This window comes from Enhydra lutris, unplaced genomic scaffold (genome assembly GCF_002288905.1).
Source record: "Enhydra lutris kenyoni isolate GAN:26980312 unplaced genomic scaffold, ASM228890v2 scaffoldscaffold11, whole genome shotgun sequence".
In the NCBI taxonomy this organism is placed as follows: Eukaryota; Metazoa; Chordata; class Mammalia; order Carnivora; family Mustelidae; genus Enhydra; species Enhydra lutris.
In genome coordinates, this window is record NW_019154095.1 from 19,827,696 (window position 1) to 19,852,746 (window position 25,051).

Here is a 25,051-nt window from a genome sequence, read left to right on the forward strand (position 1 = left end):
ACAGGGATCATTCATTTGACCTGTGATTTGAGATTTTGCTTATTGGGAAATAGTTATGCCTCCTTACCGTTTATACTGCATTTGTTACTTTCAAAACTGTGTGCATGTATGTTTTGATAATGGGAAACAGGATACTAAGTGTCTGAAAAAATGGGGCCAAAGAGAATTGATCTTTATCCCAGATCATTTTAAAAGCCTCGGAAAATTCTGAGTCAAAGGTTCAAAATCATGCTTTCCCTAAAAATTGCTAATGAAGATTAAACATTTATAGAGATAAGTGCAATCAGTATAAATCATTGTTTCTGTGAGTAGCCTGTTTATGACCATTTTGTATACAAATAGCAACACTGTTCTGGAATTGGTTGTCAATTCACTAGCATTCCAAGAAAATGGCCAAACAAATTCTTCTCTGGTGATGTAGGAAGAACATCATTTCTTCAGAGGCGCCAACACAGTGCAGAAATCTCTTCTTTAAGCATCTGTATTCGTCACTGATGAAAACTGATGCTTACTTTTGCAATTTGAATTATTACAATTACAAGACAAAGTTCATGAACTTTCTGTCATATTTTAACCAAATGCAGAAGTATTTCTTCATCTTCTCAAGTACGAAAACAAAACAAAACAAAACTCATGCCACTGATTTAAAAAAAAACAAAGTCAGGAAAATTAATAGAGGTATACAAGAGACTTCATTTTAAGAGAAAGAATCTTATTAACTCATTCTAACATACTGTTTAGCACAAGATTTTTGTTTATAAAGAGGCCATGCGTTGAGATATTAAGAAGCCAGAAAAACTTATCTGCCAGGAATAATGTATTTCTAGTTTATAATATATGTTCTTTGGAATTTTTTCAGTGAGGAAAGATGAGTAGGATAGCATAAATACCAATACCTGTCGTCCACCATGGGATGGGTTGGGAAATAGCAACCAAGAAGTGTAGCTACAGGAAGTAGCAAAGATGACTACAGCTGAAACCCAAATGACAATTATTAAGATGGATGCAAAGACGGGTGATTGAATTATTCATCTTTTTCATAATCCTTGTCTTCCCAGATAATGACCACATTCATTAGCGTCATTTTGAATACAAAAGTATGCTGTGGGGTTTTTCTGGATGTAAAAAGGCTCCTTCATCTTTCACTTTCCTCCATGGTTGGGTATTACAGTCTTTCTGGGAATCTGACTCTGTAAATTGCTCCTTATCCTATGCTGGGACATGGAGGACAAGGATGTCCTTTTTGGGCCATTGATCTTCTTAGTTAACCCAATTGTCTTGGGTTGCCCTTTTTCAATTACGGATGGTGACTCTCCTTAATTCATTCTAGTGCAGAAAATACTAGAATTTGATTCAGCTCAAAGAACTTGATAGAGATTTTAAGCAAAGTGCAAGTATGCTGGTTAAAGTATTATTTAATTCATCATAAAAATAATTTTATGTATTCCTCTTAAAGAACGTATCTATTGTATATACAGGAGTATAATACTATCATTGGTAGAGGGCTTACTGTGCATTGAGCACCCTACTAAGAGATTTACTTTCACAAATCCTGGATTCTTCTTCAAACCCTTTAAAAGGAGCCAGTTAAACTATTTAATTGAAATGAAAATATTTAGAACTACTTTATTAAAAATACGAAGAAAGGTAAGATATAAGTGCACCTAGCTTTATGAAATGTTAAGAATGATTTTATAAATCTGTATTGCTTTGTTCTGTGAAAGTTTTGCTAGTGTTTCCAGGCTTGGATTGCTTTAACAAAATTTAATATGAATCTAATCAATTTCTAAAAGAATTCCATAAAATAGAGAAACAGAAAAAGCATTAATGAGGGACAAAAAATGTAAACCTATAAGGCGGTATTTTCCGTTAAGGGGTATGTGTGAAAACGCTATAAATGAAAGAACTGCATCTTCTTTCAACTTGTGATTTTTAATATTTCAAATTTTGCCTCTTTAAATAGTTCTCAATGGAATAGAAATGCCATGTCAATGATGGTGTCATTTGTTATGGACTGAAATCCTCTGCAGTGAACATTCTGAATCCAAGCTTCCACTTAACCTCTGAACCAGGAGGATGAAGGACAGGCTGACATAATCTCAAATTTTTTAAGCCTACTATCTTAACTGGAAATTTTAATAGCTTTTTTTTTTTTGTTATGTGATGAGAATTTTAAAAATTACATGTATACTTCACAGCTTGGTTGCCATTCTAGTTCAAAGAAGAGCATAAAGTATATGTAACTATGGTATAATGTATTAAACTTGGGTTTGAAAACACAGAAATATATGTGTATATATATATATATATACTCTACATATATTCTATATAGTATAAACTATATAAATTATGTCAGCTCCCAAACAGCAGGAAATATTGATATCTAGGATACTTGTAAGAGTGACTTGTTGATTTCCTAATTTCTAATCAGCATGAAGGCTGAGAAAGTTTAAATTGTACTCTAACAACTGCTTTAAGAAAAAGCAGCCAAAAGAAGAGCCATTCCAATGCAGTCTTAGTTGGGTCTTCTAGGCAAAGGGAATGGTTTGACTGTGAGGAACTGATCACTTGAATTCTTAAGCATACTCTCTGTGCAATGGCTCCTATTTTCTCTTACAGAGAATACCGAGAGCATTTTCATATAATCACTCACACAGCTCAATGATGCATGTGATCATTTACCTGTTTCCTTTTGATAATGGGAGAAACAGTGAAATGCCATGAGTGAAATACGGCCAAGCTGGGGGAGTTGCTAATGGCATGCTTCTCTCCTCTGAGCTCTAAGGTGACTCTTCATGGAGCATCCTCCATGCCATTTGGTGCTATCTAAGGGAATGTGGTCAGTTTCAGATCAAGCCTTGCTCTGGAGAACAATACTGCTTTCTCTGCCCATAACCAATCTCTTTAATCAGGCGATTTTTGAACAAAGCTAAGGCAATATATCTAGAATACTGTGAGTAAGTCAAGTCAGTGGGTCTCACTGTGTCAAGATGCTTCACCTATTAAATATTGATTACTGTGCTGACTTCGTGGCTATTTGGTAATAGACTGCATGTGTCAGCAAATTGTGAATATGATGATGGGGAAAGTCGAAAATTTGGTAGAAAGCATCAGTGACAAGAAGAATAGCTTATGAGTCTTTTAGATGCTTCACATTCTTGCCCTGTGATTTGCTAGTTTTTGTTTTTGGTAGATTAAAATGTTTTTGATGGATTAGTAAAGGACTGTGTGGTCCAGTGAGTATTTCTAGGACTTGGCTGGAGGAAACCACTAAGTTGCATGCTTTTAAGTCTAAGGATGGCATCTTCTGTTTGAATTTTCAGTGCCTACTATAGAGAGTGGCACATAGGAAGAGATCCAGTTTTTTCAAGGAACCAATAGAAAGGGATAAAAACTAGAGTGTGGTGGGGCGCCTGGGTGGCTCAGTGGGTTAAAGCCCCTGACTTCGGCTCAGGTCATGATCTCAGGGTCCTGGGATCGAGCCCCACATCGGGCTCTCTGCTCGGCGGGAAGCCCGCTTCCTCCTCTCTCTCTCTGCCTGCCTCTCTGCCTACTTGTGATCTCTGTCTGTCAAATAAATAAATAAAATCTTTAAAAAAACAAAACAAAACAAAACTAGAGTGTGGGAGTAGGAGTATACATACAGGGAGTTACATATATTTGTGTATATCAAATCTAACTCTTTAAATTACATAACCTTTCATAAATAATTTTAAAAGCAGTACAAATTCAAACAACTCCACGACAAAAAGTTGTCACCACAAGAATCCTCTTTGTTGAAAGGGGAACATTTACTAAAGGTTTTTATAAAATACTATAGAAATATTCTTTCAAGATGAACTACTTAGAAAATAAAAGGTTTATAGAAATGAATATAGCAAATACACGTCAAAATTGCTTATTCTTAACCAAGGAGCCAGAGAGCACAGTATGGGGAATGACAGAGGAAGAAGAAGCAGTCTCCCCACTGAGCAGTGAGCCTGACATGAGGCTTGATCTCAGGGATCATGACCTGAGCCACAGGCAGCCACTTAACCAACTGAGCCACTCAGGTGCCCCTAGCCATAGCTTCTTACGGAAATAGAACAAAGTCATATATTCCCTAGAGATACTTTGCCTTATCTGTACTCCCCTAGGCATTTACTGTCTAACGGATATTTTGATAGCATTACAAGTCGTGAAACATCTTCTGTGAATTTAACTTTCTAAAGTTTCTGAAAATTATTTAAAGATCTTTAGCCTGGGGACATTACAGGCACACATCTTAAATAGGTGATCCCTAACGATAAAAAATGAATTTATATAAACCTAAATTGCCTCATATTGTGGATCATTTATTCTGTGTATGAATATACAATTTGACCAGAAGATGGCAGCATTCTTAAAGAAAAAAAGAAAGCAAACAAAAACAACAAAACAAGATAACGCAACTACTGTGCTTTTTACGCTTCAAAGTTTTAATGATGGCACTATTTCAACTAGTGTTAATCTTTTTTTTTTTGTATATTATCCTTTTCAAGGTTTAGAATGTCCCTGTACTATTTTGGGACCAAAGAAGAAAGTCCTTTGAAAGACCCAACAATCATCTAAAGGCTACAGAACTTTAAGTCAGTAGTATATTAATTTTATGTTGGAGTAAAAAATAATATCTGAAAACAATATAATTAATAATCAAACTTATGATCCAAGAAGAGATTAAATGTGTTAGAATTTTTCTCCAAAGTATCTTTTTGGGGTGGAGGAACATTTTTATGCACTGTGAAATACACTATATAGAAACAGAATTTAAAAAACATGAAAAGATTCTTCCAAGGAGAACAAATTCATAATATATATAAAAACTATATTGCATATGGTATTTTATATATATTATATATTTTATATATTATATAAAATTTTATGTATTTACAAACCCTTCAAAACAATGTGCTCTTATCTTAAATCTATTTTAAACATCTGATTACATACTTTTTTTGTTTATGCCGACACTGAAAGTTCTTTATCAACCTGAGAGAGTCATAGCTTCCCGTATGTGCCAACTTACTGACAACTTTAATTGAACTGATTTGAAAGGATGCACAGAGGAGCATATAGTCATGCCCTTGTAATACTCCTTTCAATTTATACAGCAAATAGAATCATGGATAAACTATGGTGCCAATATTCTTTAAACCAGTTAATGAGTAATGTTCGTTCTGTGTAACTCAGAAATATGCTAGGAGTAATTGCGGAAAAAATAATAAATATATGATATTAACAATAATAAAAATATTAAATAATTTTAATTTTCTACCACCAGCTTTTAACTGTCATTATATAGTTTTTGCCATATATGTAGCAATTATTTTCTGGTTCAATGACAATATTTTAATGAAAATTTCCAGGAATTTTATAAGAAAAAAATTATATTTAGTATTCTATTGTTTTGAGAAGTTTAAGAAAAAGAGTCTTTAGCCTAAGTCTAAATATAAGCAGGTATCCTTGGGGCCTATTCCTGCTGTCCATGCAGCAACTAATTCAGAATATATCATCTTTCCTCTCCTGGAGCCAACCCGACCTGATTCCCTCCACCCATGTCTTTCTGACCATTTGAGATCCTTCAATAGGAGTACTTACTGCTGAAATCTACCCTTCTTCATCCCCAGAAGTTGTTGAAACTTCTAGATTCAGCCCCAAATTGAACTTCCAGAACCTTTGGTCAGACAGACCGCATCCTTTGTCATAAGCCTTTTCCTCATTACACTTCCCAAAAAAGTCTGACTCGTGCAGAAGGATGTTTCTTTAGCACTTGTTGGAGCTGAAGAGGAAACCAGGCCACATAATAGACAAAAAAATTATGTCATGTAGACCACAAGTTAGAAAACAGTTAAAGTCTAGGCAAACATTTTTTTTTCCTCCCTGCAAAATTACTATGATTTATTATTATCTCTGCCATTACCATTTTTAAATTATGTTCAAATTCATTAATCTATGGCTCTACCGTAAGTCAACATACAAATTATTTTGTGATGTTTTAACATGTTACTTTATCAGCATGTATTCAGAGAGTGTATTTAAGGAAAACCAATTTTTTTTTAAAGATTTTATTTATTTATTTGACAGACAGACATCACAAGTAGGCAGAGAGGCAGGCAGAGAGAGAGGAGGAAGCAGGCTCCCCACTGAGCAGAGAGCCTGATGTGGGGCTCAATCCCAGGACCCTGAGATCATGACCTGAGCCGAAGGCAGAGGCTTTAACCGACTGAGCCACCCAGGCGCCCCTAAGGAAAACCAATTTTTAAGTAGTTTCCCCCACTTTGGGGTATATAAACTCCACCTTTAGCAGGCCAACTAAGGAACTACCTTTAGTAGGCTGATTAAGAGTGGTGGTCAACCAACTCTGGGTTGTGTGTACCTTATCTTTAGTCCTGTCTGAAGAAAGTTTTAGTGAGTGACAAAAAATACCACCGTAACCTTGAATCTGTGATTTTATCTTAATCAAAGTGTTCTTATCTCTCAGATGCCAGCAGAGAGCAGATGTGTTCCTAGCACACACCCACAGCTCAGGACATAGATCCCTGTGACAGGATGTTAAAATGGAGATCTGGACCTAAACCCTAAGGTGACAGATTTCATATCAAAATGATTTGTGATAAGACAACAATGGAGAGGTTGCAAAAAGTATTTTGAGGAGAATGTGTCAGACAACACTTAATTACCCGCCCCTGCCAAGAATATAATAGGATCAGGAATCAGAAGATTTTGGAAGTGACTTTGGGGAGAAATTTTGGTGTGTGATGAGTCCTTCCATACATCTTCCTCTACAAGGAAGTATTAGTAAGTAGAGTGTCCACTCTCAAGTCAAGGCTGGTTAAAGGGACTTCAAACATCCCCTTCAGACATGGAGAGTCTGCTATGTGTCCAGGCAGCATGGGGGCACAGGACCCTAATCTGGCCTGACTGGGCTACCTAGCTGGTGATGAGTCACATGAGATGTGGCTTTATTAGTATCAGCTGGATTCCTAGATATTTCAGGAAAAGGCAATGTGAGTGTTTCTTATGGTCAGAGATGTATGTGTGGCATAATTTGAGGACCTGTTCAGAGGATTGACTAGAGGTGTCAACAGGCCTCAGCCAGGAGAAGCTAAAAATGTCTGCATTCCTAGGGGCTGTAGAAAAACTAAGTGACCTGCAAAACTAGAAACATAAAGTCCACATTGAGGGAATTAGAGATATGGTAGCTAAGCTCCACAATGGCTCCCAGTGAGTTCTGCTTCCTGGACACATGCCCTGGGAAGTCCCCTCCCACACAGATGAGTATTGCATGACCGAAAAGAATACAACAGACATTACGTTGTGTGACTTTCCAAACTAGTTCATAAAAAGCATTGCAACTTCTGTCTTGGTTTCTTAAATTTCTCACCCTAGGGAAGCCAGCCTCTATGATATAAGGATACCAAGGCTGTCTCATAAAGAGGTTCACTTGGGGAAAAACCGACTTGCCAACCATGTGAGGAATTAATCATTTTCGAGGTGGATCTTCCACCCTTAGACAACATTAGCAAATTCACAAGAGACCCTGTACTAGAAGTGCATAAAGACGCTACTCTTGAACTTCTAGTATATGGAAGCCATGATACATACATGATACATTGATTACTGTTGTTCTACGCCACTAAATTAGGGTTGATCTGTTATGTAACAACAGACAACTAATACAGATTTTCGTACTAGAAATAGGGGCTACAATAACAAGAAAAGTAAAAACTGAAAAAATGTGGGAGGAGCTTTGGGATAGGGTGGCAGGTAAATGTTAGCCGGACCTTAAGGAGCACTTCTGAAACACTAAGGAACCCCAAAGATACTGGGAGCACTAGCTGTATGACTTTTGAGGAAGCTTTCAGCGAAAGCTTAAAGAAAAGTGAGGAAAATATTATTAGAAGAAAAGAATCCTTTTTATTTAGTGACAGAAAGTTTAAGAGAACAGTTGTGTGTGGTACTGTGGAAAGGAGAAAACGTGGAAGGTCTTTAGTGCTCTAGCAAAGGAGATCTCCAGGCTGGGTTAAAGGTACTGCCTGACTTCTTGTTCCTCATACTAAAATGCAAAAGGAGAAAGAAAGCCTTCTTCACAGCTTCTCCAGATGAAAAATGATAGTAAAATTAAGAAATTGTTTCTGGGTAAGATCAAATCTAGGTTGTAGCCAAGAAAATATACCTAAAGATAAAATTCTTTGCCAAATCCTCAAAACCATTTAAGATAATGCCTCAGAAAACTGTCCACACAAAAAGCTTACCAGGAATGTTCAGGATGTACATCACAGAGTCTTTATATTAAACAACAGGATTTCTAAGAATCATTAAGGCACTGTTTCTCAGAAGCCTCAGTGGGGTTTGAGGTAGGGGAAGACTTATCTTGAAGAGATTTTTAAGTTGGCTCTGTCTAATGGAGTAAGCTCTTATAAGACACACAGGAGATGCACAAAGTTTCAGAGACTGTAATAGCGGAAACACTTTTACTTTAGACACAGTGTAGAACCAATGGAGACCTTTGGAACCCCCAAACTCTATAGACAGAATCCAAGATGAGAAAACTACTTAGCTGCAAACAGCAGTCATTTCATAAGAAAAAGGAAGGATGACTCAAAGGGTAGAACCAAGATCTCAAAGGGAAGAACCAGGAACCATGGAGAACAATTCCTAGGAAGTAGTAGGAATGATTCCTCACCAAGAACATTCAGGTATCTACCATGCTGTTTTTCAGAATTTCTACAGGCCACCAACTACTATGTGCATCCCTTTTATACCCTTTGTGTCTGGGAGAATTTAGAGAGGTTATGCAGTATCTATCATACCACTGATTGTTGGGCATGTTCATGGGCCTTAAGGTCAAGAGGAACTCTACTCAAAGAGCTATACTTGAGGAACTGGGAAATCTCACTGAACTTGGATGGGATTTATACAACAAAATCTTGATCTTTGATTTATATGACAAGATGCTGTCATGAGATGAGTCTTCTGAGGGCCTTTTGGACACTGTGAATGTCTCTGCATGCTTGAGAGACACGGCTCCTTTCGCTGGTTGGGCTTCAAGATGGCCCTCAATATTTCTCGCCTTTGCAAACATATCCTTGTTTGGTCTCTTCCCACATTCAGCCAGGGTCGGTCTGCATGACCAACAGAATATGGCAAGCATGCTAGTCTGACTTCTTGATTTCTTTGACTCTCTTGGAAGCCAGACACTATGCACAAGGACACCCAGTCACTGAGTGACCCACATAGAAAACAACAAATTTACCATCACTAATCTCCCAGTCACATGAGTAAGCCAATTTACAAACAGATCTTGCAGCCACTGTAAAGCTGACAGATGACTGCACCAGCAGACATCTGACTGCAATCTCATGAGATACCTTAAACTAGAACAGCATACAGGTTTCAGATTCTGAACTAATTATTAGACTGTGAGAAATAATAATAATTATTTTAGGCTGCAAAGTTTCAATATGCTTTGTTACACAGCAACAGATAACTGATTATTGCAGGTAACGGTTTTTTAAATATCTTCCAGGGCCATAGAGCATTCATGTGCATCCAGTGAGAACTTTTCTGTCCTCCATGCCATCCCACCTCTTGTGACACAGTTGCTAGCCAGTAATGCACAGGGTGAGCTAGGCAGGAAAAGGAAGCTGAACCCTCACTCCCTACCTTCCCTAGCTGCAGGCAGACACCTGCCTTCAGCAGAACCAAACTAGGAAAGAGGGGAGAAGCCTCACAGAGAAAGGAAGATTGAAATGTTGATTATTACAGAAATTAAACGTTCTTATTTCTGATTTATGACTGCTACATTTTGGATTAAAGTGATTATATTACTTTAGAGTGTCTAGTAAGACTCATGGGAGTCTCAGAGTTTTTGTCTAATCAAGGAGGGAGAAAAGCAGCTAACATGGGTCTTTGCTGTGGAAGGTGTAATAAAAAATTTTGTTTTGTGATTTCATTTTATTGGATAGCGTATGTTTAGCTAAGATCACATTCCTGGAAAACAATAAAACAATGCAAAAAAAAAAAAAAGGATTATACAACTTCCCTGAATAAAACTTCCTTTGCTAACCTTTGTTTTTCTTTCTTTGCATTATTACCAAAAACATTCTGGAGGTATGCACACTTAAGTTGGGTATATTTTATTGTATGTAAATTATACCTTAAAATAAGGTTGATTTAAAAACCCTGGAGCTCCTGGGTGGCTCAGTTGTTAAGCATCTGCCTTCAGCTCAGGTCATGATCCCACCGTCCTGGGATCCAGCCCTGCATCTGGTTCCCTGCTCAGCGGGGAGCCTGCTCCTCCCTCACCCACTCCCCCTGCTTGTGTTCCCTTTCTCTCTGTGTTTCTCTCTGTCAAATATATAAATAAAATCTTTAAAAAACAAAACAAAACATAAAAAGCCCCTTGCTTTTTCTTCTCCTCATTCTTGTCTCTGCTTCTTTATTCCCTAAGTCAATAGCCATACCATTGTCTTCTTTAAGATGTAAATCTTGAATCCACTTTTAATTTTTTCCTTTGCGTAATCCTTCGCAAAAGGTCAGTTTTCAATCTCTATGGGTTCAATAGTATATACCTTCAACAGTATATGAGCCTGCATCTTTCCTGTTCCTTACGGTTGTTCCCTCCGGGTCTCCGTAACTATAATTTGGTTCTTGTTAACATCTTCTCATACCCATGCATTTGGGTATTTGCTGCTCGCACCAGAGAATGCACCCTATGACCCTACGAAGGTGAAGGTCATGGCATGTGTGGTGGAGACTGCAGAGCTACTCCCTCTTCCGGGCAGTGCATCAGCTCCTTTGCTGCTGTCAATGTGGGAAATGTCCCTGGCAGCAAGGAACTGCCTCCCTCAAAGTTTTATCACTTTCTAGGCGCAGCCTAAGACCGACTGATTGGCTAGTGCAAGGATCTAACCCCCTTCCTTAATTTGGGACAATGCTGAAGGGTCACCCAGCTCCAGAGATCTCTAATACAATCAGCTAAGGCCACAGCTGTTACTACAGTATAGCTGAACCAACTCTGCCTTCTCACCAGTTTGGCCTTCCTCACTTCCATACAAATCTATCTCCCAGAAACCCTCACCAATACAGCTTCCCCGGGCAATTCTTGGTCCCAGAGTCTGATTCCAGAGATTCCAATCATGTCATCTCCCTCCAACCCTTTTTCTTAAATTCTATACCAGTGCCTAGGGCAGTAGCTTACACACAGCTATAGCAAGTTCTTATAGCTTCTTGGAAAAAAAAAACAACAACAACTGGATTTCATAAAATTAATGTTCATAACATTAATTGTATTACAGTTCACCTACCAAAAATGCCTTTTAAGAAAAATGTAGAATAATTTTATGAAGCCATGACTATATCAGTTATTACACATGGTTACTAATATTGTTCTTTACCTTTTTATTAAAATAACATGTACAAATGTCTGATAAATATCAGATCATTATTACTAGTAATAAAAAAATTTCTCCTTAACAAATATGTAATTCCTTTTTGGTCTATGAAACTACTAAGAGAATAGTGGAAATACAGGCAAAAATGTATACAGAACTGTCCACTGTAGTGTTATATATAATAAACACTATATATAATATATCATATACTATACGATATATATATATATATATATCATATATACTTGTAAAACATATGTTTTACAAATAGGGAAGTGATATATAATTTTGATACCACAAAATTCCAAGAGTAAAATTAAATACTTAGCTAATATTGCTTAGGAAATATATCTAAGTGGAAATTCTACTAGTTCTGAGTTCTGAATGTTAATCTGTTAAAAGTTATTTAAAATTCTGACTTTATTCCCCAACAAAGTAAACAAATAAGCAAACAAACAAAAAGGCAAACAAACCTATCTATCTACAACCCATGTTCTGAAGTATAGAATTTGTTTCACACTTAAACCTTAATGAACTGGGCCAGCAAAAGTCCAGACCCAGGTGAAGTCAAAAGTTTTTCTAATCCAGACAGGATTCTCTCTCTCACACTTTCTTATTCCTTATTTCCCAGAGTTTGGGACTCAGTGAGGATGAAGCTTTAGGAGTGAAGATCTTGCCCTAGCAGCATGGAAGCTCTAGGGGCAGTTTCACCACAGTGATCTTAGAAATGGAGTAGATACATATCATAGGCTCTCTGGACACACACACACAAATTCTTCAACATTTTCTCACTTCTATAGTTCGTTTAGTCTAGGATTTGGACAAAATCTATGCTATGGATTGACCAAAGAAGATCTCATTCATAAGGCCAATATGTAAAAGAGCTAAAAGTAAATAAATCTGGTTGGGGCAGGTGGAGGAAGGCAGTTTTGGGGGAGCGGGGTTGGTCCCAGAGCACATTCTGAACAGCACTGAGTCATTCAGTTAGTTTTGGCTGTCTGTAGGATTCTCTGTATTTTGCATTATGGATAATTTGATAAGTGCCCATTTGATGAATTACTATAGTATATACAAACAAAGATGGGGCCTTCAAAATAAATCAACAGGACAACAACAAAATAAAACGGATAAAGCAATTTACAGTGAACAGGAAACAATGAGAGTCATTTTCATGAACATCAACTGATTTTACTTGGAAGGAGTTTACAAATACAGAATTCATCTGGATTACACTAAGTTATTAAGTGGAAAGAAACAATCACTAAAAATGGCAGTGCTGACAATAATGTAAAGAATAATGTAAAAAACAAAATTAGCATACAAAATGTTCATTAAATACCTAAAAGAGTCAGGAATATTGGTATTTTTCAAGCGATGGTGTTTTAGGACATCATGAATCGAAAGTAAATAATTCCTTTTCTTTTTTTTTTTTTTTTTAATTTATTTGACAAGCAGATCACAAGTAGGCAGAGAGGCAGGCAGAGAGAGACAGGAGGAGGCAGGCTCCTTGCTGAGCAGAGAGCCCGATGCGGAACTCGATTCCGGGACCCTGAGATCATGACCTGAGCCGAAGGCAGAGGCTTTAACCACTGAGCCACCCAGGCGCCCCTTTACTTTCATATTTTTGTTATATGATTCCAAATGTTTATAAGTGTGAGGTTCAGAATATCCAAATGCATTGTACATGTTTTTATTTTTTCATTTAGAAGTTTGTTGTGTTGTAGACAACTCACAACTAGAGCTTAGGAGGCCCTAACTATAAACTTTGTGTAAGTGCTACTGAATATTCCCTTGGAGTCCTTGGTTCAACACTTCAATTGACTTCAACTGTCTTTAAGAAGTTGAGTGTTGAGGCCAACAAATGCCAGGGCTAAAATTAATTATCAGTCAGAGTGGAAAAGCAAAAAAAAAAGGGGGGGGGACATATTGAATATGTACTTAGAGCTTTGGGACAACGAGGTCTGAAAGGAAGAGAGGGAGGACTGTGAAAATGACTTAGTGGTTATTATTACTGCTCAGTGCTATGAATTATATTCTTGGTTGCTGTGATGTGGCACGCTGCTGGCTTGCCATTTTACATTGCCCAGAAATAACTGGAAGTTGTTATTGCTCTTGGATGAAAATATGAGCTGGATTCGAGAAGTAGCATCAGCACATGGAAAAACTAAATTTTTCTCATTGTAATGATGATAACACACAAAAGTACTATTCATATGACTAAAACCTCAGATTGCAGAGATGATTTTTTATTTTTCCCTAATGGAATCTAGTCAGTTCTAACTGTCCCATGATCCGTATGTGTGCCATTCCTCCCCCTCATTTTCCTCATTTTTTTTTCCGTTTTAGGAATTCTCCTCTGAACAACTAATTAACTAGATTATTATAAAATAAACACAAACAAGATAGAAAAACATTTTTGCCAACTCAAAAAATTCTTTCAATACCATGCACTCAGTGTTTAGTATTAAGGATCAGTGAATCTGGGTACAAGTTATGCTTATTTTCGACAAAATGAAACTTCTAGTTTCAAAGTGAAAAAACTGTTGTGAGGAGGTCATTGTGGAGATCAAATAACCCATCCCAAGCAAGACTGTCATGAATTAATGTGTAAATGCATTGGAAACAGATGTCAGTATCTTCAAACATAAGAAATGAGAGGATTTTGAATTTATTTTAAATATAAAAGAAAACGACTATAAAAATATTTCTATTTTTCAAAGCCCAAGATTAATGAATTACATATTTATTTCAAAATCCAGAATATGTGAATGGGTTCCTCTATGCTTTACAATCACTGAATTCTAAGAAATATTTCATAATAATAACAGAATGATGTCCTTTTTAAAAACATTTTTTCCAGCTCTTTAGTGGCTCAGTTTTTCCTTAAAAAGCTATAAATTTTGCTTTATTTTTCTTTCTCATAAACAATGAGGATCTTAGTGAACAAAGAAATATTTCTTGAAAAATCCACATACTTTAATGTTACTGCTTTTCTGTGTCAGAGTAAAATTACCACATTCAAAAGCATTACAATCAAAGGCATTTTTCTAAGACCATTACATTTTTGCGTTTATTAATGGTAAACTGTACTAATTCAATTTTTTTGATGTTTCAGAAGAGGCTGACTTAAACTTTCTTTAAAAATTCTATGTGTGTCATTTTTTCCTTTGCTGACTATTTACTTATGTGACATTATGAAATATTATTAAATTCTAATTAATTTTATATATCATCTTGCATTTTCCCTCAGACTTCAGTAAAAAGGAGTATTGGCAGTTCCTCTTTGTAAAGAAGACAATAATGTTTTATCCCTCTATTTTGTTTTAAATAATGCACAGCATTAGGGAAAATTACCAGCTGTGTTAAAAATAACCATCTGATAACCATTTAAACAAAAATATAGTATATAATATTGTATATAATTTAAAAATATAGTATGTAATACTCTGGTAAAACAAAATACAAATAGTACTAAAATTCCTTGTATGAATTGGGTTTTATAAGATACTTTAAAATGATATGATTTGGACTCCAGAATCTATATTCTTGTTTTCAGTTTTAATGCCTGTCTTTTAATATATCACAAGCATAATGAGGTTAGCTTAATGATCATATGTATAAGATATGTGATTACATTCAGATACAAAATTTGATTTACACTGAAACTATTATGGGAAAATCCTGAGGATTTTTCTTTTCTTTCTTGGATCTTTTTTTTTTTTTTTTTTTTTAATTTGACAGAGAGAGATCACAAGTAGACAGAGAGGCAGGCAGAGAGAGAGAGAGAGAGAGGGAGGGAAGCAGGCTCCCTGCTGAGCAGAGAGCCCGATGCGGGACTCGATCCCAGGACCCTGAGATCATGACCTGAGCCGAAGGCAGCAGCTTAACCCACTGAGCCACCCAGGCTCCCTCTTGGATCATTTTTAATTTTATTGTAATTCTATATAATTGAGACAAATGCCAACGGTGTTTTTTCTTTCTTTTTTTTTTTAAAGATTTTATTTATTTGACAGAGAGATCACAAGCAGGTAGAGAGGCAGGCGGGGGGGGGCAGGGGAAGCAGGCTCCCCACTGACCAGAGAGCCCCATGTGGGGCTTGATCCCAGAACCCTGGGATCATGACCTGAGCCCAGGGCAGAGGCTTAATCCACTGAGCCACCCAGGTGCCCCTGGTGTTTTCTTCAATAGGAGAATTGGCTTTCAAGTATCCACGAAGCATAGCCTAATTTATTGCAAAAAGGCTACATGGAATTCTCTACCAGGAAATAAGCCTGAAAGAAATAATTCCTGTCAATGTGCCTGAAGTATATTATTTGTAACAAAGGGTGTTCTTATGTTCATCAGATATCTTCACCAGATAACTGATTGAATCATCAACACTCAAATGAGCTATGACACTCTCAATAGATGCTGAAAAAGCATCTGACTAAGTACAGCATCCTTTCTTGATCAGGAACATGGCACGGTTGTCCGCTCTTACCACTGCTATTCAACATAGTACTAGAAGTCCTAGCCTCAGCAATCAAACAACAGAAAGAAATAAAAGGCATCCGAATCAGCAAAGAAGAAGTCAAACTCTCATTCTTTGCAGATGATATGATACTTTATGCGGAAAACCCAAAAGACTCCATTCCCAAACTGCTAGAACTTATACAGGAATTCAGTAAAGTGTCAGGATATAAAATCAATGCACAGAAATCTGTTGCATTTCTATACACCAACTACAATTGCACCCCAAACCATAAGATACCTAGGAATAAACCTAACCAAAGAGACAAAGAATCTGTACTCAGAAAACTATAAAGTACTCATGAAAGAAGTTGAGGAAGACACAAAGAAATGGGAAAACATTCCCTGCTCATGGACTGGAAGAACAAATATTGTAAAAATGTCTATGCTACCTAAAGCAATCTACACATTTAACACAATCCCAATCAAAATGCCATCAATTTTTTTCAAAAAAAAAATGGAACAAATAATCCTAAAATTTATATGGAAACAGAAAAGACCCCAAATAGCCAGAGGAATGTAGAAAAAGAATGCCAAAGTTGGTGGTGTCACACTTCTGAACTTCAAGCTCTATTACAAAGCTGTCATCATCAAGACAGTACGGTACTGGCAAAAAACAGCCACATAGATCAATGAACAGAATAGAGAGCCCAGAAGTGGACCCTCAACTCTATGGTCGACTAATCTTCAACAAAGCAGGAAAGAATGTCCGGTGGAAAAAAGATAGTCTCTTCAACAAATGGTGTTGGGAAAATTGAACAGCCACATGTAGAAAGAATGAAACTGGATCATTTCCTTATACCACACACAAATATAGACTCAAAATGGATGAAAGACCTCAATGTGAGACAGGAATCCATCTAAATCCTTGAGGAGAACACAAGCAGCAACCTCGACCTCAGGCACGCAACTTCTTCCTAGAAACACCAGCCAAAGGCAAGGGAAGCAAGGGCAAAAATGAACTACTGCGACTTCATCAAGATCAAAAGCTTTTGCATAAAAAAGGAAAACAGTCAACAAAACCGACAACCGACAGAATGGGAGAAGATACTTGCAAATGACGTATCAAGTAAAGGGCTAGTATCCAAAATCTATAAAGAACTTATCAAACTCAACACCAAAAGAACAAATTATCCAATCAAGAGATAAAGACATGAACAGACATCTTTGCAAAGGAGACATCCAAATGGCCAACAGACACATGAAAAAATGCTCCACATCACTCAGCATCAGGGAAATATAAATCAAAACCACAGTGAGATACCACCTCACACCAGTCAGAATGGCTAAAATTAACAAGTCAGGAAATGACAGATGTTGGTGAGGATGCGGAGAAAGGGGAACCCTCCTACACTGTTGGTGGGAATGCAAGCTGGTGCAACCACTCTGGAAAGCAGCATGGAGGTTCCTCAGAAAGTTGAAAATAGAACTACCTTATGACCCAGCAATTGCACTACTGGGTATTTACCCCAAAGATACAAACATAGTGATCTGAAGGGGCATGTGCACTCGAATGTTTATAGAAGCAATGTCCACAATAGCCAAACTATGGAAAGGACCTAGATGTCCATCAACGGATGAATGGATAAAGAAGATGTGGTGTACACACACACACACACACACACACACACACACACACTGGAATACTATGCAGCCGTCAAAAAAACCCTGAAATCTTGTCATTTGCAACAATGTGGATGGAACTAGAGGGTATTAAACTATAGAAATGATCCCTGAAAGTATAGTCTTGAACTAGAGGGTATTATAGTAAGCGAAATAAGTCAATCAGAGAAAGACAATGATCATATGCTCTCTCTGATATGAGGAATTTGGGAGGCAGGGTGGGGGGTCATGGGGGGAAGGGAGGGAAAAAAAATGAAACAAGATGGGACCAGGGAGGGAGACAAACCATAAGAGACTCTTAATCTCAGGAAACAAACTGAGGGTTGCTGGGGGGTTGGGAGGGGAGGGATAGGGTGGCTGGGTGATGGACACTGGGGAGGGTGTGTGCTGTGAATTTTGTAAGACTGATGATTCACAGACCTATACCCCTGAAGCAAACAATACAGCATATGTTAATTAAAAAACAAATAAACAGAGAAAAAACCAAATCTCAGATGAGCATTTCTTTATGGCAGGCTTGGAGAGTCTGACAATCTGATGCAGATACTGACAGTCTTCCCATATGTAAATGCTGGTGTGTGTATATATAATTTAAAATACAACTTCAAAGGGTTCAGGCACCCTCTTAAATTCACCCATAAATTCCGAGTTAAGAATTCTTTTTTTTAATCTTGTGTGGCTAATTCATCATAATTAATATCATACTCCCAATCAGACTGTCCTTGACATCTCTAATAAATTGTTCTCTATCAAAACAGTACTTCATAAGCTTTCTATTTTTTACTTTTAACCAGCCTACATGGAAGTCCTCCTATTACAGAAGCAACAATTAAGTTGATTATTGGTTGTCAAAGGTGTCCATTAACCTCTGTCTTCTACCTTATGAGCTTCCCTTTAGAAGCCCTTTCTCAAACTTTGTCAAACCTTAAATCTTCTATCCCAGATAAAGACATCACCACACCCCACACCTGGTAACAATGAATAAATGTGCCTTTATACTATCTGTGTTTTTCCTGAGAAATAGTCTTATACAAAATTAATATATTATAAATATTTATACTGAATAATAATTTTATGGCTATATAAAAACTTAATAATTACAAATTTGGTTTCATTAAAAATTGAACCATTTGGTTAAAAATTACTCAACAAAGGTGTCTGGAAAATAACACCAGGGAGTGTATGTGTGTATAAATACATACACAAACATATGTATGTATTTTATGATACACATATATAAACACACACCTATATGTATAATTTAATACACATGTGTGTGTATGCATGTGTGTATACATACATACCCAAACACATGTAAAAAATCTATGGTAGACAGATGATTTAGAAAATGATGTTAGAACAATATGACCTATGCCATGCTCTGACAAACCGGTTCTTTACTGTGTGATGAAACTGGGTTGGGCACTCTGACAACTCAAATATCAGTGACAATTTGTTTCCAACATAAACCTCTCAAACCAATTTATGTTGATTCTGAAGCCGGGTGGCTGGCATGTGAATCTCCGCGTAAAGCAGTGTTTAGGAGCATGGACGATCTCAGGGCCATCCTGACCTCATCCCTTCCTAAGCGGTGAGGTCCTAGGCAACTCAGAGTAGCCATTATAAGCATTAGTTTCCTCATCTGTGAACTCTAGGAAATCATGGCATCTACCTAAAAGGCTGCTGTGAAGATTCAATGAACTATGCCTCGGTAGTCCATAATACAGTGTCTGCCACACATATAAATGTTTGTCCTTATAAATGTTTGTCTTTTTTATATTTGATATTATTATTATGTAGGCAATGCTTTTCTCCATAATTATTATTATGTAGGCAATGCTTTTCTCTATAATTATTACCTAGATAAAACTTTCTTTCTTTTAAAGATTTTATTTATTTATATGACAGACAGAGATCACAAGTAGGCAGAGAGGCAGGTAGAGAGAGAGGAAGGGAAGCAGGCTCCCCACTGAGCAGAGAGCCCAATGTGGGGCTCCATCCCAGGACGCTGAGATCATGACCTGAGCCAAAGGCAGAGGCTTGACCCACTGAGCCACCCAGGAGCCCTACATAAAACTTTCTTAAAGTTCATATTCTTGTTGTCTATGCTTTTTACCATGGAGAGATATAGATTCATAGAAATACTACGAGTGACCATTTATGGTTCTCGTATGCATAGTGGCCACAATATAAACTGATAATTTCAAGAACAGTGTAGATATGACCATATCACATTAGCTGAAAAAGGGGAAAATAAGATCCTGTTTTTTCAAGACTTGAAGTTAAATAACATTTATTAAAAATAACATGTCAAAATTCTTACATAGTGCCATCATCACCTTCATTTCCCCTGCACCTCAAAACATTTATACCTTTTAGGGAAGACAGTGCTATTGACAAGTAAATGCCAGACCAGAAAATTACTATTTTGTTTCTATCATGCAGAGCGGAGAAAAATAATACATTGTAGTAAATGCCTCACCAAACTGACCACAGCATAAACAGTTGTTTTGGGGATCATATTGAGAGACTGTTCTCTTCAACAACAGAATAGATCGTACAAGTTTTGGAACTGTCAGTAAAAGCGGTTGGACTATTAGGTTGATTGTAGTATTGGGAGTCTTTTTAAAAGTCATCTAGAAATGATCATGAACTCTAGTCAAGGCATACTCCTGAGCTCTATTTTCATCACACTGTGGTAGGCCTTAGACAAGATTTATTCTGAACTGATCTCTAAAGAAGTTGGCAGTGTTTGGCTGGGCGTCCGTCTGCCTGCCCCAAGTTCCTATCCTTCCACCAGCTGATGTTTTCCCTCATCTACCCCATTGCTATTTTGGTAGTAATGATGAAAAGATAAGGGGTGTATTCAATCTGTGGAATTAGACCCACTGTTGCCACCTTGAGCTAAAATAAGATATATCTGTCTTTTTTACTCTGTAGTAATTACAATAATGACAGTTAATAATTTCTGCTGTTTTTGATGTCTTCAATAAAAGGGTTATTTTCTAGTACTTAATACATTCTGATATGAATGCCAATATGTTTCAAAATTCCTTTAGATCGTTTAGGACATTCTCAAAGCTGCTCTGTCTAGCTGTGGTTCCAACATGCCCAAATGATTGAGGGTTTCATCACTGTTATTAGAATTCTATCACAAGGCAAGTAAGGGAGTTTCTGGGACAAAGAGGGAAGGGGAATTTAGACTAAATTGAAAACATATCCTTGCATTGCTCTTAATGATGCTCTTGGTTATTCTACAGACTGCTAGACTGTCCCTGTTCCTCCAGTTACTTATTCTATAAGTGAAATAAGTTTTCTTTGTTATCTAGAGCTTGGTTTCTCTCTGCATAAATGTATGATGAATAGTAATTTAATCAACACCTACACTTTTAAGTATCTTCAGAAAAAAAGCAATAAAAACCCGAAGGTTTTAGTGCCCTGCTTTGAAATCTTTCATGCAAAACCCTACATTAATGAATACAGGAACAACTTAACCAACTGATACCATGGCCAGAAGGATGCCAGTATATCTTTCTATCATGAGTCAGAGCACTTTGTATAAAAGTAATATGACTGATCATGGGTTGTTTGTGAAAGTGTCTCTCAAGAAAGGCATCATGAGACTATTTCAAAAGAACAAATCACAGATTTTGAGAGAGAAATTGGTGATTTTTTTGGACATGAAGCACTAGATCTCTTTTTTCTTATGTGTTTTTTGGTACTGATAATTTCAAGAACAGTGTAGATGTGACCATATCACATTAGCTGAAAAAGGGGAAAATAAGATCCTGTTTTTTCAAGACTTGAAGTTAAATAACATTTATTAAAAATGACATATCAAAATTCTTACACAGTGCCATCATCACCTTCATTTCCCCTGTACCTCAAAACATTTATACCTTTTAGGGAAGACAGTGCTATTGACAAGTAAATGCCTACCTTTTGACTTTTTCATTTTTGTGTGAAATACATCACAGAAATCTACTTTAATGCTCACTCTTTGGCATTATATATACATAGTCTTCATGAAAAATCTGAAGATTACTCAATGGTCCTGTTCTAATAATACATATAAAAGAAGAAAACTTACTGAAAAAATAGGCATGTAGAAACCCAGAAGTCTTACATACAAAAGGAAAGCCAAATATTTGTGGTAGTTAGTCACCATTATAAATAGATTTCACAGCAGCAAATCAAGTGTAACATTAAATAATTCTGAAATAAAAATAAACATTTTGTTAAATTATGACATTATGGACCAGAAGGTTAGTTGATTATGAGTGGATGTTAGATGTAGGTGTTCTTAGAATTTAATGTTTCTGTTTAATATTAAATTTGAAATTTTAGTTCCTAGTGAAAAGAATGGCTCAGTAGGATACTGGAGCTTTCTCTATTTTCACAAAATAACCAGACTGCCATTATACAAACAGATCATTTCCCAAGTTCCAAATTGAGGGGGAAAGTATCTGTTTACTCTTTCACAAAATAGGTAAAATTCTTTGTTCTAATATTCCTACCCAGAAAAAATTGGAAACAGAATTGACCCCCACAGTCAAAGAATTATTTCAAACTATAGTGAAAAAGAACTGTATTCAAAAGAAACAACACCAATAATAACACAAAATTAAATACACACAAACATTAAAACAATACTTCCCCCCAAAATAAAAGCCTGCTTTTCAAGCTATTTTCATTATTGGCCATTTTCTTTAAGAAATTTCCTAAAAGTCAGTTGTCCTTGACAGTGGAGTGTTTCTTTCTGGGTTCTTCTCAGGGCCTGCTGGAGAATTTTACTAAATTACAGTTCAGTAGCTGGACCGAGTTCCATGTACAGTTCTCTAATTGCCTGTGGTATTGGTCAAGATGGGTTAAGCAGTTTTTGGTTGTCTTGAAGTGGAATATTGTGTTTGGAGGCTCAGTCCCCTGCATAATGATTCTCAGTGCTCACTGACTAATGAGCGGTGGCATCACAACGAAGCCGTGACGGTGTGCCCAGGTAACAAGACACACCTGAACAGCTGGGTAGACAGTCACAATTTTATCCAAAATTGACAACTTTTCAGTAAATATTTGTTTTAGGGGCACGGAAAAGTATGTTTCTGTTCAACAACTGACTTTGGTATTTCTTTTTTTAAAGATTTTATTTATTTGAGAGAGACAGAGCAGCAGTGGGGTTGGGGAGGTATGCAGGGGAAGAGGGAGAAGCAGGCTCCCCGCTGAACATGGAGCCTGATGTGGGGCTGGGTACCAGGACCCTGAGATCATGACCTGAACTGAAGGCAGATGCTTAACCTACTGAGCCATCCAGGTGCCCCAATGCTAGTATTTCTTAATTTTGCCAGTGGGGTGAATAGTTTGTTCAATCAATATGGCAAACATGAAAAATTTGAAAACAGACCCATCTTCAAGTATTTTAAAGGATTAAAGTCCCCAACACTGATGGTTTTATGTTTCTCATTCTAAAAATTTACTGTAGATGGTTATCATAAAAATATACAGACATATCTCAGTGGAAATGCATTTATAAACATGAGCACATTTATAAATGTGGGAATACGGAAGAAAAATGACAGAACTGTGCACAAAGTTGTATAAATTGTTACAAATTCTAAGGTGACCACACACTAAAATATGTATGTTTCAAGGGAGAAGTAGCAGATACCAATGGTAATTATTCTAAAGTAAAAGATGAACATGGAATAAATATGAGAGAAAAGAACTGCTCTTCAGGATAATAGCAGGTGCTTTAAAAAGATAATTTAAGCATAAATACTTTTAACAAGGGAATTCAGCTTCCTTTCTACTTTTTCCTTATATGTCAGCCCCATACCTATCCCAATGTTCAAAAAGCCAATGCTCCAATGATTCCCAAACCTTCAGGTTAAAACTGCTGAGAGGATTTTACCTTTTACTTCAATAAGAATGTGATGAAGTGAGATCATTTGGTTTCATATTTTAATTTTGCCTTTGAACCTTCTTTATCCATTATGAAAAAGAAGAACATGAATTCATTGCAGTCTGCCTGTTGATACACATTATTTTTGATGCTGTTTTTTCACTGTACCCTACAATAGCATTATGTAGCAGGTAAGTGGTTCCTGATCTATCCAATCTATACAGCCCTACCATAGAATATGATACTGCATTTCACTCTTTACTTGCCCACCCACCCTTGCTAGAGTGTGAGCTGTTTAAAGATGGAAAATGTTTTACTCCACTCCCACTCTTGCATTGAGCGTCCTGCATGGCATGTAGTAGAGTTCAATAAATATTTGTTCTATTAGAAGTCTCTAGATATTCTTGCAGTTGAACATATCTACCATGTTTTAAATTCAGAGTATTCTCTTTTGAGTCCTATTTCAGACTTGCCTTTTATTTTAAAGTCAGGCAAACAAGCCATCCAAACTTGTTTCTCTGTGTTAAACTAACATGGGCATTTAAAAAAATAATACGCCACTATGATTTTCACTAAACTAGGAAAGGTTATTTTGGATCTGCTGGGACTTCAGATATTTGAAGTAGTAATTACTTCCTCCATAAATGTTACCTTTTACAGTCAAATACTGCTTTCCTGTAGCTGTTCAACTTTTTACTTAAAGGAAAATGCCTTTTATTTACAATTCACCCTGCTATATTATTATATGTGGTAATTCTCCTTTTATTTGTTTTGGTAGCACTGTAAAGTTGATGAAGCATCATAATGATAATGATGGTAACTTACATTTATTCAGTATTTATTCTGTGCCAAGCATTTCACTAAGTGCTTTACCTGAGCTATGTCATTTAATACCCACATAAAAATCATGATGTGTGTAATTTTATATCTATCTATCTATCTATCTATCTAGTCTTAGGCGATTTTCTGACTGGTAAGTGATGTGGTCAGGGTTATAATTCAGGGAGAATAATCTTGAGATTTTTTATTCTTAGTCTCTTAATGATCTGAGTATACAGCAACACAATTTGATACCATATTTTGCATAATTCTAGAACCATGACCTGTTTTAGTGAAATACTGTGTTATCAGTATAAAGACACAAACAAACAAACAAACAAACACATGCTGGATCACACTTAATTAAATGCTATCAAGTCATTGCAACTCAGGCTCAAAGAGTACTTTTTCTATATTGAATGGATGAGATATCCACTCTTACCTTAGGATCAGCAGCATTTCAGGTTAAAACTGACTGTTTTCATTTATAACTTACCGTAGACTTGGGTCTGGTTCCAGAACTGGTCACTGGGGTGGAAGATGGTAAGTTGGTAGATTCAGTGTTAGATGCCAAATTTATTTGTGTCTGATTTATTGAAATGGTATCTGCTCCACTCTCAGATCCCGACTCCAGATCCTATTAAAAAAATGCACTGATATGAAAGGCATGTACACGATCTCTGCAGGCCTTTTCCCTGTTACCAGCATCCTTCCACCTCCTCCTACTCCCAATACACACTGACATGCTAAAGAGTTGCTGACAAGTGACACTGACACGTCACCCATAACC

The 25,051-nt window shown here is 36.7% G+C and overlaps 1 protein-coding gene across 1 annotated transcript in view; it reads right to left on the reverse strand.

Moving 5' to 3' along the window:
* The window catches only part of LOC111144544 (DLC1 Rho GTPase activating protein), a 408,863-nt gene that overhangs the window by 269,829 nt on the left and 113,983 nt on the right, over nt 1–25,051 (reverse strand). Inside the window, exon 4 of the mRNA XM_022498870.1 lies at nt 24,758–24,898. Coding sequence (XP_022354578.1) covers nt 24,758–24,898 — 141 coding nt within the window. The remainder of the gene's footprint in view (nt 1–24,757; nt 24,899–25,051) is intronic.